General features: G+C 53.9%; 1 protein-coding gene and 1 non-coding gene across 3 annotated transcripts in view; one reads left to right on the top strand and one right to left on the bottom strand.

The window, feature by feature from the left end:
- The window catches only part of Ass1 (argininosuccinate synthase 1), a 49,655-nt gene that overhangs the window by 13,313 nt on the left and 18,964 nt on the right, over positions 1-17,378 (bottom strand). For both annotated transcript variants that reach the window (XM_087649665.1, NM_013157.4), the window contains 5 exon segments: positions 14,224-14,294; positions 13,692-13,722; positions 8,682-8,772; positions 5,969-6,053; positions 5,321-5,385 (listed from right to left, as the gene is read on the bottom strand). In XM_087649665.1, the coding sequence (XP_087505791.1) occupies positions 5,321-5,385; positions 5,969-6,053; positions 8,682-8,772; positions 13,692-13,722; positions 14,224-14,294 (343 nt within the window).
- On the top strand, positions 15,193-15,313 carry LOC120102084 (small nucleolar RNA SNORA26). Its single transcript, XR_015685130.1, has one exon. It is a non-coding gene; the product is annotated as a small nucleolar RNA SNORA26 (small nucleolar RNA).

The following is a 17,378-nucleotide window of genomic DNA, read 5'->3' as shown; positions in this document are numbered from 1 at the left end:
ACTGCAACACACACACACACACACACACACACACACACACACACAGACACACACACACACACAGACACACACACACACACACACACACACACACACACACACACACACAGAATTCCAGGAACTTTATGAACTGGATGTCCTGTTCTACACCTGTAATCCCAGGATTCGAGGCTTGGAGGTAGAGACTGGAGTTCAAGGTCAGCCTGCCTTACCTGAGATTCTATCTCAAAAAACCCAAACCAAGCCAAACATAAAACCCAACAACACTCAGAAGGCAAAGGCAGGTGGAACTCTGAGTTCGAGGCCAGCCTGGTCTAGAGAGCGAGTTTCCTGAGGCTGTTTAGAAAGACAGACTGATGCAGACAAGAATCTGCCTCCAAAATGGCAGGGATGAAAACGAGGTTCAAGGCAGGATCTCAGTCACCCTAGGAACACCAACAACATCACAAAGAGACTTCCCATGGCCTGTTCTCTGACACAGCCCAGCCGCTCACACTGACTAAGGCAGCGATCGTTTTTTTTTTTTTTTTTTTTTTTTTTTTTTTTGTGCAGCTCAGAGAAGCCTGTCCTTTTTCTGGCTGTAGATAGTGGCGGTGAGAGTGTCCCACTGTGACTCCCAGAGACTCTGGTGCCCTCTGTGCATTTCTCTCCTTCCCCAGTCAGCCAGGGACACAGCCAAGCTGTCTGTACAGAGCTGGAACTGGAGCCAGAACTCTTAACAACTTGATGCTGGCTTGACTGCATGGTCCCTCTCAGCATCCTCTCAGAGCCCGACAGGGGAGAATAGGAAGTTGCTAAGTAACTGTGGATATTATATGCTAACCTCTGACATGGGTTCTAAGAGCTAGCATCTAGATTCCAGCCTGGCCTGGCACCCGGGGGGAGAAAACCAGTAGTGTCACCCACAGAAGTCCAGGGAGAGGAGAATACAGGTGGTATCTAAGGTTCCAGAAAGATCCACTAGTTGCCTAAGGCCTGCCAGCTACTGCCCATTGCAGATGCCCCCAGGGAAAATGAGGCACCATCGGCAAAGAGGGGGGCGGAAGCGCAGGCAGAAGCCATCTCCTCTAGCGGGCTCCGTCCGTCCGTACCAGCCCAAGGCTGTCAGGAAGATCACAGGCTTACAGCCAAGTCCCAGCCAAGAGACATAAGCACAGCCAATATTCCTGACCCCGTCTCAGGCGGTGTTAAAGTTAATTGTGACTGATCAGAAAGGGCTTGCTTTCAGTTCTCTCTCTCTCTCTCTCTCTCTCTCTCTCTCTCTCTCTCTCTCTGTGTGTGTGTGTGTGTGTGTGTGTGTGTGTGTGTGTGTTTTAAAGCTCTCCCTTCTCTTAGCAGGGGTAGGGATACAGATGATTTCTCTGTAGTTCTGAAGAAAAAAAAATCGGTGACAGAAACCCAATTCTGAAAGACTGGATTTGGGGCTTTTGACAGTCAGTATACAAACCACCGAGCAAAGAGGGGGAAATGACAGCTGAGCCCGTGCCGCTGTGGAACAGACAACAGACATCTTCAGAGTGACATGCACCGAGGCTCCAAGTGTCTATTTTCATCTCCCCGTGTTTACGGGAAAGACAGAGGTGTCAGCAGCCCTCTATGGAGCAGCTTCAATCATACCCTAATTACCACTAGGAAGGGGGGGTGGCTGGGGAGGCCAAGGAGCTGGGGTAGTGGGAGGGGGAGAGTGGACCAAAAGGAAGAGGTGGGGACTACACAGCTGCAGCAGCTCAAATCCTTCTCATCCGCTGCCAAGATTGCCAGTTGGGCTGAGAAATTTGGTGAAACTGAGTAGGCTCTACCAAACCCACAAGAGTCAGGGTTAGGGTATGTGGGCGGGGAAGGGGTTAGGGAAGGTGGGTGGGATGGAGGGACAGTAGAGGATAGATTGACTGGAGCCCCAGGGCTCCTTTCTTAGGTACCAGGACCAAGACTGGAGGTGGTTGCCATGGTGATGAGAGGCAAGTCAGGGTGGGAATCTAAGCTATTCTCTAGGCTCTTGTGCTCAGGTGGCCCATCCTGTGGATCGGGCTGGGTAAGCGAGACTCAACATCCCAGTTTTCTGCTCCAGTCTTCTGCCTCACAAGCCTCCCCTTGCTGTCTGTCTGAAAGGTTCTATGCAAGCGTGGCTTCTGAGAGGGCTGGACAGGCACGCAGGGGGACCAGTTGAAAGGGCAAGCGTACTGCTCTCTTGAAAATGAAGTTCAGGGGGCAAGGGGGAGAGAGAATGGGAAGATGAGAGACAGAAGGGGAGACAAGAAAGCTGACTGAGACTGGCGTGTGGAATTGGGGGGCTGGCAGTGAGGGGAGGGAAGAGCAGAACGGGGAGAGCAGCCGTAAAGGAAGGCCAGAGAAGAGTGAGGTGACAGATACACTGAGGCAGGAGGGATGGTCACAGCCAGGAGGCTCCCTCCCGGGCTCCCTCCTCTTCTTCCTCCTCCTCTTCCCCTTCCTCCTCCCCACTGACTTCATTCACTGCACTTAATTAGTCCCCCTCTGGAGTTAAAAAGATGATGTGACACTGAGGACGCGAACAGCCACAATGCAACCAAGCCAGTCCACCTGAGGCTTGCCAGTCCTCAGGCTCTGACCCTGTGGTTCCCCACAAGGGCCTGCCATGCCAGCCAGACCACCCAGACCCAGGGTCCCTGTGCTCCAGCTCCCCTCCCCCAGAAGAAAAAAAGTAAGCTCTCAAGGAATGTCAATTACCAGCCTTGTAAAATCGATACAGATGACGTTCAACCATTAACGGCGGCCTGTCACCCTTCACCTAAGTAAACTCCTCCAGAGGAGTCCACAGTATCCTCACTAATTGTCTGCTTTGGCTTGCTCACACAGGCTTGGAGTGTAGAAATAAAGACAGGGTACCCTAAAATCACCAAGCACGAAGACAGGCAAGCGTAAACTCCCGGAGAGATCTCCTAGGCTGCCAGCTCTTCCAATCGAAGATTAGTGTTTCAGAGACAGAAAGCGATTTGCCTAAGGCCGCACAGCAATTTCCCTCCCCAAGACTAAAGTCCTGTGCTTTTACGGACAGCTGCCCACAGGTGACAGACACAACCATATGTAGGGAGAGTTTGAGGACTGAGCTCCAGGTGGGTGACAAGGAGCCAGTGGGGTCGGGATACACTCAGCTTCATGCTGTGGGTCTCTAAGGGACCTCAGTCAGGAGGGTAGTCTACCTCCAAGACACAGCGTCTCAATCCATTCACAGGTAAGGAAGTAAAAGCTCAGGAGGGTTGATTCTCAGCGGAGACGGAATCAGAATCAGGACTCAGGCTATGTGACAAAGCCTTGGCCTTCAACATTGGGTCTGCAGAGACCTGCCACCAGGCCGGCTGGGTACCCCCTGCCCCATCTATTCTCTCTCCGTCATACATTCAACCAGCTGGGAACTGCCCACTGCCGCCTTCTCCAGGTTGTCTTCCCTGATTTCTCAGCTCCTATCACCACCTGTGACCTCTTTCCACTCATTTTGCCCCTTCACCCAGCAAGACATGTCAGGGTTGGGTCCGGCCAACCCTTACCTTCCCACTGCCCCGTCAGACTGGCAGTGCCTACCAGCTGTGCTGAGCTGCCTCCGGACTCAGTAGGACAGGGGCACAGCCAATTAGCGATACCCACTACAGGTAAGGATACAGGAAGGATGTTGGTGTCCGACATCCCCAAGCAGCCCTGGGCTCCAGAGGGCCTAAGGTTGCCTTTGTGCTCACCCAGGAGCACTGGAACACTCCCCCAGGACTTGTTCACACTACCATGCTTGAGTCTGAGCCTGGATCTGTCCATCCCCACAGTCCGGGCTCGGAGGGCTTCTCCCAATGTCCACTGGGCGGTTGAGCCTCAATCTAAGTCCTGCCGGTAACTTGCAGGGAGCCCTTACCCCTTCAGGGCCTTAGTTTCCCCATCTGTAAAATGAGGTGCTACTTTCTCCCAAGGCCCCTAGAGCTGCCTTGGAGGAATTCCTTTGTGTGGCTCCCAAGGGCAGGTGGAGACAAAGGGACATTTAATCAGATGTTAAATAGGTAAGAGACAAAGGTAGGCTGGAAAGAAAGGAGACACTCATTAGCATTTTGTTCTTTACAAGGCCTTCTCAAGAGAGCCGCAGTTGTGCAAATTCTCACGGATGATCAATGTGGGAAGAGGAAAACCCTGGGGATGGGCAACCACTGCTCCTCCCAATCCCCCCACCCCCAACTCTCAGTGGCAAGACCCAGGACGCAGTAGGGAAAACTGAGGCCTGCAGCTCGCTCGGTCCAGGCTCCAGAGCCAGGGTCTAGGATCTGCATCTTCTCTCACAACTGACAGCTGGTGCCTGTCAGCTCTCTTGGGACATGGGATCTCGATTTAAAAATCTCCCCAAGGACCAAGACTGGGACTGAACCGTGGCCTGGTTTTATTTGGCTGTTACTGTCCCCAATCAACCATGAAGCAAAAGTGATTTGAAGCCCCTACCGGTGTCACTGGTATTTAAACATTCAAGCACCCCAAGTTCCGGGGCTCTAACTGCCAACATTGTGGGAGTGCCCTAAAACATTGCATCGTTGATAACACACACACACACACACACACACACACACACACACACACACACCACACACACACACACGGGGTGGGGGGGGAGACTGACAGGGACCTGAGATGGAGGTGCTCAGTGGATAGGGAAAGTGAAGAGGAAGAGGGTGTAGACAGAAAATGGCCCAGGACTGACTGGGACTGGTGAAAAAACAGAGGCAGGTACCTGGGGACCAATTCTGCATAGCCCCGGGACCAACTCTCCATCTCCAAGTCAGGAAGGGGATAAGATGGCCGTGTGGTCCCATGGTGGCAGCCTAGACCAGCCAAGTGACAGGCATGCCACAGAAAGGTAGGGCCTATCTGTCTCTAGCAAAAAGGCTTTGGAGACGTGCCTGAGTTGGCCTGGCCTGCTTAGGGTTCTTGGGTGCAGCTCACAGCGCCCCCCCTGGCAGGAGTCCCACTCTACTGTGTGCCTGGTGGTGCTAGAGAAGTGCCTTTAATAACCACGAAATTGGCCCTGCATGGTCCGCCTCTTAACCTGACTGGCCCGCCCGTGACACAAGACAGCTTGACCTCCGGGCCGACCTCTCTCCTAGACCCCTCCCAACACGAGAGGCAGTTGCTCTCGAAGCACCCTGAGAAGTCAGGGCAAAGGCCACAGTTCACACTTCACCCCCAGTCCTCACTTCATTAGGGGGGTGCATAAGAGAAAGCAAAGGGAAGCCAAGGAGGCCTGGGGTAAAAGGTACCCAGTGGTACGGGAGCTCCAGAGGTTCTGAAGCTGGCCCCCGGGTGTCAACACACTTACCCCGGGACTTCATTCCAATGAAGCGGTTCTCCACGATGTCAATGCGCCCTACTCCATGCTTGCCCCTGAAAAGGAACAGGTCACTTGGATTCAGGTGCTGCCACAGGGCTGGAGGACAGAGGCCACCCATTGAGCAGGTGCCTTTCTATGGCTTGGCTGAGGGGAAACCTATGTGGGTATACTGACTGACCCTGTCTCGGGCTCTATGACTCAGAACACCTGAGCCAGGAAAACAGGCCCAAGCCGACAGGTGGGTAACCTAAGGGCCTGAAAGAGAACGGATTGTCTGGGTCGTTCTGTGTGCTCCTTGTGCTTCTGGGACTTGCTTGGCTCTAGCCCTCACCAAGGACTTATCTTTCTTGTCCTGATGCCTGAATTGGCCAAAGGCCTGTGGCCCCAGCCGGACCGACCATGGGAGGTGGCGGCAGACTTGGAACTTTTGTCTTCCTGGGTTGTAGATTTAAACCAATACCAATGACAAACCAATACCCTCGGCCCAGGGCACTCTGTGTCTACAGGGCCTAAACTGCCAGACCTCCAGGTCATGAACTTCAGCTGTGACCACTTGTCACACAGGTCCAGGCCTGTGTTTGCTTGAGGTGGCAGTTCCGGGGTGGGGGATGGGGCAGGCAGTCTGTGGGCACTCACGCAACTTCATTCAGGTACATGAAGAGGTCCAAGGATGTGCTGTGGGTAGTGCCATCTTTGACGTTGGTCACCTTCACAGGGACCCCTGGGGCAGAAAGAGAGGACAGTGGGCCTCTAGGCTGGAGCTCAGCAGAGCAGCCTGTGCCCACCACCCCACCCTCTCTCCCTCCACCCACATCGCCTTAAATGGTTGTGACAGACATGGAGTCCGAATGACTCCTTCAAAGCCCTGTGCTGGGGGTGGGGGGAGAAGGGGAGAAAAAGCCCCCCAGAATGAAAGAGGAAAATGCAATAAAAACGCTCGCCCCCTCCCTCCCATTCTCTCTGCCCCTTTAGCATTTAGGGGCTGTGAAATTGGAACCAGGCCCTGAACTAATTGAATTTCACGCTTGGCCATTGTCTTACCAGTGAGCACCTTCTGTCCCCACCAGCTACCCAGGGGCCGCCTGGCCGAGGTGCAGTCAGACCCTATGAGTACGCACGGGCGTGTGTGCAAGCGCGCTCGAGCACACACTCACACACACACACACACACACACACACACACACACACACACACACACACACCCTCACATCTAAGCAGCTCTCTGCCAGGCTTGCCAGGTAGATGTGGATCTCTCAGTCCCAACCTTGTACCCCAGGCCTTCGGGAAGCCACCTGATGGATGAGCTGGGGGGTGATGCCCACTCCAGCAGACATCCTTGAATTCTGGGATGTGTTGTCTGGGGTGGCAGGAGGGAGACGGCCCGAGGCTCAGCCACGGAAGGGCCCTGTCGAGGGGGGTGGTGGGGAGGGGGCAGTGGGTGGGTTTGGGGTTGACTTTGAATAGCAAAGGAGCACTTTCTCGAGCGGTGTGAAATGGGTAATAAATGTATTAGGGGGCTAACAAGAGAGCTGTAACAGTGACAAAGAAAAGCTGTTCAAAGTTGGCGGCTAATCCCCCACCCATCTGCCTGGCTCATTACCATGTAGCGAGCCATCGGGTGCCAATCAGGACTCAATAGCGGCTTTGGAGTCTTTATTAGCAAGGCGCCGTTTGGAGGGGCTCCGCTCAGGGTGCTGACAGCCTCGCCATTCTTAACCCCCATTTCCAGGGGTTTATAACTTGGTTGTAAATTGCTATTAAATGTAAGTCTGCCCAATAATGAACCTTAAGCCCCCTCGCCACCCCCTACCCCTCGCCTCTCTCTTTCTCTCCTTCTCTGGCCCTATTATCACCCAACGCTGGGGCCTTGGATGGGGGCCTGCCTGGGAGGAGAGGTTGACATTGTTGGTGCTGCCGCCGGAGAAAGCCTCTTAGCTTTTAAAATAGTTAATAATTAGATTAAAACTTCAAATAAATTAACTAGAGAGTGAATGAGGAGTAGGCTAGGGAGGGTGCCTCCCTCCCTCTTTTCAGATAGCTGTCTCTTCTTCAACTCTGCCTGGGGCTCCCCTGAGCTTCTAGGACAGGCTGTTGGAGGCTTGTGCCTGGGACCCTCTGCCACCTCCAGCTTACCTCCCACCCTCTGCCCTCCCAGCTCCCAGGGGTTTGAGGGCCTCGTGGGAGAAGCCTGCAGTGTGGCCTGGCCCATCCTACCATCTGCTCGGAGTAAAGCCCCAGGGAGGCCCCTTGCTCCCAACAGAGAACTTGAGAGGGGACCCAAGACTTCTACTGTGTCTAGGCTCCCACCAAGGTCTCCTTGGTCCCTGGGTAGTGAATGTGACATGTAAACTGGCTAAAGAGGCACAAAGACGGCACTCACAGGCAGAACAGTCCCCTGGGAGAGGCTGTGGGTAGAAAGGCCTGTACTGGCACCACACCCTCACTGTAGCCACAAGTTATGCTGGGTGCCTGCAAACAGCCTTGTCACAGCCTGTTTTACAGGCACGCACACCTCAGCCCCAGAAAGGTAAAGTTCCACAAGATCACAGAGCCAGGGGATGCCTGGGGCTGGCTGATCTCCAGCCTCCTCCCTCCCGCTGCTGGTGCTCCCGCCTGTTGGCCACTTTGTGGATGGCTCGCTTCCCTGCCTGGGTTTGGGCTGCCTCCTGCCTTCCCTCCCTCCTGCCAGGTACCATCTCCCCCTCGGGGAGCCTGCTTGGGAGTATCTTCTCCTTATACCCCCCCCCCCCACACACACACACACTCTCAGTTGGATTCTAGTATAACCACCAGGCATGACTGTGCCCAATTTCTTCCTCTGGGACAAGAGAGAGGAGCCAACTTTGAGTCCAGGTTGCTGGAGACCCCAGACAGAAAAGTTAGGGTGAGCCAAGCTTTATGAGCAGAGTCTTCCGAGTCCCTAAAGCCAGCATTGTGGCTGACTTGCCACTACTAAGCACTTTCTGGTGGCAGCATCTGGCTGGATGCCCTCCCCACAGACTTCCTTGCACACTAGAAAAAGAACAGGTGCTCCCCCCAACCCCAACCCCAGTTTATAAACGGGGAAACGCAGACTCAAAAAAGTAGAGGATGACTTCGCAAAGCCAGCTACTTTGGGACAGAAAGGTTTTCCACCAAGATCCAATGTTAGCGTTTGACATGGAGGCCTGGGAAACCCTCCCCAAGGTTGGAGGCTTGCTCACACTGTTGGGAACGTTCAGGAACCTCCCCCCGCACTACACTCTAGTTTCCAAGAATGCAAGGAGTTAGAGGGCCTGGGCCCAGGAAGGTAGAGGGATAGAACTGGGACCCTTAAAGTCTGCCCACTTTCATTCTCGAGGGCACATACCTTTTTTGAATTCTATCTCAAGGACATCTGGGGTGTTGGGTGCTTTGGCAGGGTCCTGAGTTTTTGTGTAGAGACCTGGAGGTGCTTGGTTCTAAAACAGAAAGAAATAGAACTTGGGACATCATATGAGACACCAAGCAATACACATGCAGGTACCTGACCCTCCTTGCCTCTGTCTAGGACCACTGGTACCCAGCTCTTCCCCGTCAGCCCGAGGCTCCAGTGGACTCCTAGCTCCCAGCCAGCCCAGCCTGCCAGGGGCCTGAGAAACAAAGGGCTCAAGAAATCAGACAATTTTTCCCCTCAACTTGATCTCATCCTTTTCTTTGCCGCCCCCACAGCTGGAGGCAGAATAGCAGGAGAGAAACAAGTCAGGCAGGAAAGAGTCGACTTCCACAGGACTGCAGTACACAGGCTTCCCGGGAGCTGCACGCACGCACGCACACTCGCGGCATCGGTGCCTGGAATTGGGGTTTATTCTGCGCTGACCGCAAAGCTAATGACTGAGCGTGACCCCAGCAGGTGCTCTAGCGGGCCGAGCCGTCCCTGGGGTCCCTGAGGTTAATACTCATGGGGAGAAAAGAGAAGAACAAAGCAAAAACCATTTGAAAACACATCAACCTTTATGTATATTTTTCCTTGGGTGCGTTAGAAAATGGGACTCTCTTCCGTAGGCAGAGGCGGAGGGACTGCTCTGCTGCCCAGGACTTTCTCAAAATTCCCTCTCCTCTAGAGGCTGCGGCTCCCCCTGAGCCCAAGCCTGAAACCTGGATACTTGCCACCATTAGGACAAGAGTGTCTGGGCCTGACTGCTCAAGTTCGTCCCAGGGGCATGCTGTACCCAGCTGTTCTGTCCACCTGCTGACGGCTGGGGATCGCAGCCTTTTCATCGAAACCTCCCTCATTCATACACCACTGCTCATTTTGGAGATCCAAGCAGCCTTGCCTGCTAGGAACAAATGTTGCTTTCCCATCTGCAGGGGCAGAAGTGGAGGCCGTACGGGGGGTCCTGTTGACCGCTAGGTTTTGCATGAGCTGTGCGCTCTACCCTGCCCACTCTAAACATTCCTGGCCGCCCAGCACGTGGGAGGGGAAATTACAAGGCCTCAAAGACTGTGATGAATTTTGCTCTGTTTTGTCTCACTCCCAGCGTCCTATGGAACCCTGGTTGGCCTTGGACTTCTGATCTTCCTGTCCCCTAACCCCTACCTGGTAGGATGACTACCACATGAAACTGTTGTTAGGATGGTGGAAAAAATATCCCTAAGTGGGGCTGTGCTGCTTTCAGAAAGTGGCTGTACTTCTCTGAGCCTCAGTTTCTGCGGAGGGAGGGAAAGGCTTTGTGCCCTTGACTGTCTTAAAGCTGAAATGTTAAGCAAGGCCCCGTGTGGATAGCCACTCGCTGTGAGGGTGGAGAGTCAGCCTGGTGATGGACACTGTGCCTCCCTCTAGAAGGGGCCACAGGAAGGTGTCCTGGCCCACTTAGGTATTGTGGATCCTTCACTCAACCAACAACAGCCTTATTTCCGGGCCCTCCTGGATTTAACACCAGGAAGTGTCACATTTCAAGAATCCTCGGTGCTGCCGCACACAGTAGTATGGTTTACTGTTCCCACTTTACTATGGAACTCCAGGAGATGCTGGGCCGGCAGCCATACCCTCCTAAGTGCCACTTGTGTGGTGGCCTTAAAGACAGACCCAGGGAGGTGCAAAGGGTCCTTCAAAAACACCCCCAGCAAGAGACCTCCAGGAACCAGAGAGAAAGTAGGCCCAGAGGAGTGGCCGGCCCACATCACACCTTCACCCTCTTTCCAGCATCTCATGCTGCTTCCCAGCTGCTATGGCAACCTGGGCTGAGAACTAGCTAGATGCCTGTGGCTGAGTGTTAAACCATTCATCATGGTGCCGACTTCGGAGAACGCCACGTTCCCAGACCCTCTCTGGGCAGTACGGCAGTGACACCATTCCTTGGGTATAGAAAGACCTGAGGCTGGGCTTTAGGGTGGGCAGTATAGCCCTTCAGTCACTTCTTCCCTACCTACCCAGAGCTCCCCATGCTGGCTTAACCTTCTAAACTCCGTCTCCTCCCACTATGCCGGACTGCACTGACTGTAGCCACTTCCGTTTTGAACCTGTCCTCTCCGACCACACGCCAAGCAGTAGAGGATGGGTGCCTTGGGAAGGGAACAAGAGACAGGAAAGGTCTTCAGGACAGGAAGGATTTGCACACTCTACAGCAGTGGTCGGTGGGCAGCTGACAGCCCGGATTTCGTCGAATAACCAAAGAGAAATAAGCCGATGTTTACTTTGCATTCTGAGCCTGTTGGTACCTGCCTCCCTTTTAACTCTGCCTCCTGAAAGCTCAGTTCAAATGACAAACAGTTCCAGGCTGAGTATCTGGTGCCGTTTATTATCCACCCCAGCAGGAGGGCTCACTCCCAATGTCTTCTGGGTAGTATGGGGGGGGGGGACAGAGAGAGACAGAGAGAGAGAGAGAAACAGAGACAGAGAGAGAGACAGAGACACAGAGAGAGACAGAGACACAGAGACACAGAGAGACAGAGACACAGAGAGACAGAGACAGAGACAGAGAGACAGAGAGAGACAGAGACAGAGAGACAGACAGAGAGACAGAGAGAGACAGAGCTGGGAGTTGGGGTTGGGCAGCAAAAGAAAGCATGAAGCAGGCCCGCGAAGGAGGGTCTGCGGCAAATGGCCCATGAACTAACCCGCGATGTAGAGGCATGATGAATGTGGGGATAGCTTATTCACCCATCAGATATGGCGGCCGGCGGCTGAATGAACTCTTTCACTGTGGGCCGTATGAAGTTAAAGCAAGTAAATTTCTATCTTTCTTCGTATTAGCTGCCTCATTGCCCTTCAATCAGCCCCGGCAGAGGCAGAAAATGGCTCAGCCATCTGCCTCAAACCCTCCCTTCCGCAGACCTCGGTCGGGTCTTTTTTGGGGGAGGGGGGCAGGGCCCTTCGAAGCGCTCAGTGCTCCTCCCCAAGGATGGGGGAGGGCTGGGGGGGAGGGTGGCAGCGCTGCATGGAACAGGGGCATCTGTGTGCTCTAGGATGGGGAAAGGCCTCCATGGCCAAGCCAACATAGAGGACGATGTTGTCAGTCCCCTGGCCGACCTAGAGAGAACACCTGGGACTTGGGGTGTCGCAGAGTTGTTTCAACCCTTCTACGCAGCCTAGCCTGTTCCTACTGCTTGATGAGGGGAGACTGGTTGGAGAGTGTAAGGCAGCAGAAGCAGCAGTTTTGGGGTTCTGGTATAGGGTGCTTATCTCTGGGACCTAAGCCCGGGTGGGGACAGCACCCTTGGCATAGACAGTGATGTGGTAATCACACCACATCTCAGGCCCCAAGCTGCTAAAGTGGCTTCAGGTCTGTTTCTCCAGTTCTGAGGCGCCCAATCTGGGGGTGTTGCTTCTCTAGTGAGGATAAAGCCACAGGTGCCCCAGAGAAGGCTGAGGAGTTTTTTTCCAGTGTACCTGGCTAACAGGAGCCTGGCCTGAAAGTACCTACAAGTGTTGCTCAGTAGTTCACTTCTGGGCCCCCCTTGGTGTGACTGACTGGCTAATGAGGAGTGGTTGGCCTGAGTGTCATGGGGTCAGCAGAGCATGAACTGGAAAAACCTGTGGCCAGCAGGCAGCAGCCCCATGGGCCCATCAGTCCCCAGGGGAGCAGTGGAGGCAAGGACACCAGCTCTCCCTAGTGACAAGTATGGGCTCAGGGATGGTAGTGACTCTTACTGATACTCAGTCCAGCCCGCTCCTACTGCTGGATGGATGAGTGGAGCTCTGAGCAGACCCAGGACACCTAATCTTAACTGTGGCCTGAAGGGAAGCAAGCCCCTCATCCCCCTGCCTCAAGACTTTGTCCCATGCCATGCTAAGCCCTTTCTATTTCTTCCTTTGTGCAGTATCAGGCAGGATGAATGCCCATGGGAAGGTATAGCCCCCAGGGGTGGGAGTGAGGGTGGGGGTGGCAGTAGGGGGTGGGGGTGGGGGGGTGGCAGTGGGGGGTGGGGCAGGGCGCTGAGAGCGCCAACTTCAGTTCTTGCTCAGTAGCTGCACCAGGGACGTGTCACTGCACTGCCTCAGCTCCCCCACCCATAAAACGAGACTGTTGCCAGTCAGAATCCAAGAAAATCAATCAGGAAAATGCCAGAGTCAAAATCAAAGGGGTCAGACGGCCATCAGTGACTGGTGGGTAGGCCTGGTGCTGCCAGGGTAGGGAATATGGGGATGGACTCAGGAGGGCAGACCTGGGCAAGAGGGTACCCTGGGACCTTGGTATGAGGCTCCTGAACTAAACTGCCTAGCTGATTCTCCTCCAGCCGGTCTCCCAGGCCCAGATGACAACTTCCCCAATGTCTTCCAAGCAGACTAACCAACCCCAGAGCAGCCACCCAGAGTGAGGGGCTGGGCCAGGAAGACTTCAGACATTCCCTCTGACTAAGAGATTTCTTTCCTCCTCCATACCCCCACTCCTCACAGCGGGTCCCAGAGACAAAGCCCCTGGGAGAGAAACCTTAAAGTTTGAAATGGGTCTGTGGGCCCATCCCGGCCAACCCAGGAGGCTGCCAACTGGCACCATGGGTCATTGTGTGCCCAATCCAGGCAGCGGGTGGCCCGGCGCCTGCCCATAGCTGGTGGGCATTAAGCTGAGCCCTCCCACAAGTGCCTCATCTGCTTATCACTTCTTTATTGTCCTTCAATCACACTTTCTCTTTGCCTCCCTGAAACGGTTCCTTCCACCATTCATCTCCACAGCAATTAGAAAAAGAGCACCAGGGAAGTGGTGGTTGGGGGGAGGGGTGTGGCCCACAGCACGGAGGGGGCAGGCAAAGTAGCCCGTGGGGGAGAGTTCGAGAAGGTAGAATGCAGTTACTCCAGCCCCTTGTGAAATTTCAAATTAGGCCTCCCTCAGATAGCCAAGCACAGGGGACGACTGCCACAGGCAGCCGGGTCCCCAGAAAAGCAAAGTAGCTTGCTTACCTTGGGGTTTTCCAGGATTCCAGCCTCGTAGCTGTAGGGGAGAGGTGAGTTGAGCATACAGAATAATATCATGTACACCCCCACCATCCTGTCTGCCTTTTCTCTCTGCCAACCCTACCGAGAACATTCTGATCCACCCCAGTTAGCTGTGGGAGCTGCAGGAGCAAGAGCTGGGTTTCCCCTACCCCGACTCAGTCTTGTGGGTGCAGCCCTGGACCTTCACACATGGGGAGGCCCAGGTCACTGTGTAGGCTCAGTGGAAATGGCAAACTCTAGCTAAGGAACAGAGGGGCTAAGCTTTCTCACTCTATCTGGTTCTTTTTTTTTTTTTTTTTTTTTTAATTTTATGGGTAGGAGTGTATTTGTGTGCAGTGCCCATGGAAGCCAGAAGAGGGCGCTGGATTCCCCTGCAGGTACAGATGGCTGCGAGCCACCGTGTAGGTGCTGGGAACCAATCCCAAGTCCTCACAAGAGCAGTCAGCGCTCTTAACCACTGGATGGTCTCCTCAGTACCAGGAGGGGTTGGACTTACCTGATGTGCATAAGGTTCTCATCCATGCTCCAGGGGCTCTTGGGGGTGACAGGGATGGGGATTCCATGTTGCTACAGGCGAAGGCAAAATGGACAGGGTGAGGTGCCTGAAGGGCACATGAAGATCATTCGTGCTCCACTGCCTGGGATCCCTCAAGGTACCAGTTAGCCCGACTCTGGTCTCCACTCCCCTCCCCAGGCTACCTATGAGGGAGGGAGGGTCTTACCCACTAGAGGTGCCCTCATTAATCACAAGACAGCAGAATGCAGGCTGACCTTAGAGTTTCTTCTAGAAGATTTCATACTCTTGAGATGCCTAGAAGCCCTTAGGGGCAGTTGCTGGCTGAGCTTGTCTTGGTTCCTGCTACTGATACCCACCATTTCCTAAGAGCTGGGGTTATAATACCCTAAATATCTACTGTACAGTCACGAGTAGACCACAGAGGCTTCTATCCTGAGTCTGCAGTGCTTCATGTGGACCAGAGAAAAGGAGGAAGACTTATAGAAGCCTAGAGCCACCCTAAACCCGTGCCATCAAGACAGCAGACCCTAAAGGTAGACCCAGATGCCTCCCTTCCATTGGTTGTGGCTTGAGGCTATTCCAAATGGTCCTCACCATTGCAGAAGGAGATCTGCCCAGACACCAGGCCACATAGTGGCTGGCCACCCTCGAAGGTCTATCTGGCTCAGTTTCTAGAGGAAGGAGGGGATGACTGCCCTTGTCACCCCTGAGCACAGGAAGTAGGCCCAGCTCAGTGGCCAGATGGTGTCTCTCAGGCCCCTCAGCCCTGTGGTTACAGCGGAAACCTCAGCTTCCACAGGTACCATTCCAGGACTGTCTCTCTGAGGGTAGGTTTGCCCATCCTTAAGATTCTAGAGCTTTCCTCCAGGCAAGGGGTGGGGAGAGTCCTTCATGAGAGTCCCAAGCTTAAAGCAATGATGAAGGAAAAGAGGGCCAGCCCCTCAGATTGTTCCTTCAGCTAAACATAAAGAAGAAAAGCAGGCTAACACAGAAGGGTAAAGGAACTCTCCATAAAACCACAGAAGAGGCTTCACTCCTCCTCTTTGAATCCTCTGTCTGAGTGACAGTTGAAAAAAGAAGAGGAGGAAGAGGAAGAGGAAGAAGAGGAGGAGGAGGAGGAAGAGGAAGAGGAAGAGGAGGAGGAGGAGGAGGAGGAGGAGGGGGAGGAGGAGGAGGAGGGGGAGGAGGAGGAGGGGGAGGAGGAAGAGGAGGAGGAGGAGGAAGAGGAGGAGGAGGAGGAGGGGGAGGGGGAGGAGGAGGAAGAGGGGGAGGAGAAGGAGGGGGAGGAGGAGGAGGGGGAGGAGGGGGAGGAGGAAGAGGAGGAGGAGGAGGAAGAGGAGGAGGAGGAGGGGGAGCAATGTTACGTGGTTGATGTGGGAGCCCCACTGCTTAGGAGGCTGAGGCAGGAAGATCACTCTGAATTTGATGTCAGCTCAGTCTGTATAGTGCATCCCTCACTTGGGACAGAGTGAAACCATGTCCTAAACAAACGAAACAACACCACCCACCACAACAAAGCCACAATCGCCCCTGAAGGTTTTGTCCTTTGATGTAAACAGTATAGGCAATCAGAATATACTTCACTTCCTAGCTGCTCAGTGCTAAGGGAAATATGTCTCCTGGATCTCTCCAGAGCCACTTGCTCTGAGCTCTCCCCATGTGGAACCAACAGGCTGGGGCCGGAACTTTGCGAGATAGCACTTGTGACAGCCGAGGCCTTGTTGCTGGGTAGCTGAGAAGAACATCCAGCCAGGTCTCTGGAACTTTTATTTTTGGGGTGTGGTGTGGGATCCTCACCCTCTTTCTCAGTTGAGCTCCATCAGAGCATGGGGAGGAGAGTGGGAAAAAGATCAGGGAGGAGCAGGACAGGTGCCTACTCTCGGCAGAGCCATGGCTGCCCCGTAGATGCTAGCCAGTGCAGATTACAGGACTGAGAACCCTACTTGACTCTTTGTCCTGAGCTTCCTAACCCCAAAGACTCCCAGGGCAACAAGGAATAGAAAACAACAGGAAGGGGTTGGGGATTTAGCTCAGTGGTAGAGCGCTTGCCTAGGAAGCGCAAGGCCCTGGGTTCGGTCCCCAGCTCCGAAAAAAAAGAACAAAAAAAAAAAAAAAAAAAAAAAAGAAAGAAAACAACAGGAAGGGGGGGCAGGCAGGGCAGGGTGGAGGTGGCGGAGTGGGGGAAGGTGGGGGTAGGCACTGTTCCAGTGCCCACCTTGAACTCTGGTTTAGCATTGGTTACCTTTAGTAGTGATTTATTTTTTGAGGTCAAACCCAGGGACTGACCCATGTTAAATGAGCATCTACTCTCCAGCCTTCTTTCTCTTTCGAGACAAGACATCACTGACTGACCCAAGCAGACCCTGAACTCAAGATCCTCCTGCCTCAACTTTCGCAGCGTTCGAATGTTGCAGTTTCCAATTAGTTGTGATGATGATGATGGTGATGATGATAGACTTGTTTGGAACCTTGGGTGGTGGTCTGGGGAGGGAGAAGCCAAGCAGAGGCTTCCCCCGTGCCTCTGGAGTAGCCTTTGACCCTGGCTACTTAACGGTTTTTGAAAGCAGAGATTTTTCAAAGCCCCATTGATTTTTCCCTCATCTGTCTCAGATCTTGCCTGGCTGTAAATTTCACACAAAGCTGCCCGGCTGCTTGGCTCTCCTGGCCGTTCCCTGAGTGGGTGGCAGCTTTCTGGCTACACGGGCTAAGGTTTTTCCATAGCCCCAACCTGAACCTAGCTCCTGGGAGGAGGGTAGGGATACACATTGTTCCCTGACAACCTTTCCCTGTCCTACAGATGGAAAGCTGAGCACCTTCTCCTCAGAATCCAAAAAGAAAGGGGGTAGGGACCACAAACTATGCTGGCAAAAGCCAGGGCCGTTGTCTAGTGGAGCTGAGAGCATACCATGCAGTCTCAGGTCGCTGGTCCTTGCTTCCAACTGGACCAGGGAGGGAGCGGGGCCAAGCACAAGGCTTGTAATTCATTATCCCTAAAGATGGGGCCTGCTTCATATTCTTCTTCATCAAGGAGACAAGGGGGGAGGAAACGGACGCCTCGCCAACCTCCACTCCCTTAATAGCACCACTATTTGCCGATTTGTTTGGCAACATATGGGTTTGCTCTTGTAAACTTG

The sequence above is a fragment of the Rattus norvegicus genome, chromosome 3 (genome assembly GCF_021556685.1).
Source record: "Rattus norvegicus strain SHRSP/BbbUtx chromosome 3, alternate assembly SHRSP_T2T, whole genome shotgun sequence".
In the NCBI taxonomy this organism is placed as follows: Eukaryota; Metazoa; Chordata; class Mammalia; order Rodentia; family Muridae; genus Rattus; species Rattus norvegicus.
The sequence above is the reverse complement of the archived record's forward strand: the minus strand, read 5'-3'. Positions and strand labels throughout refer to the sequence as shown.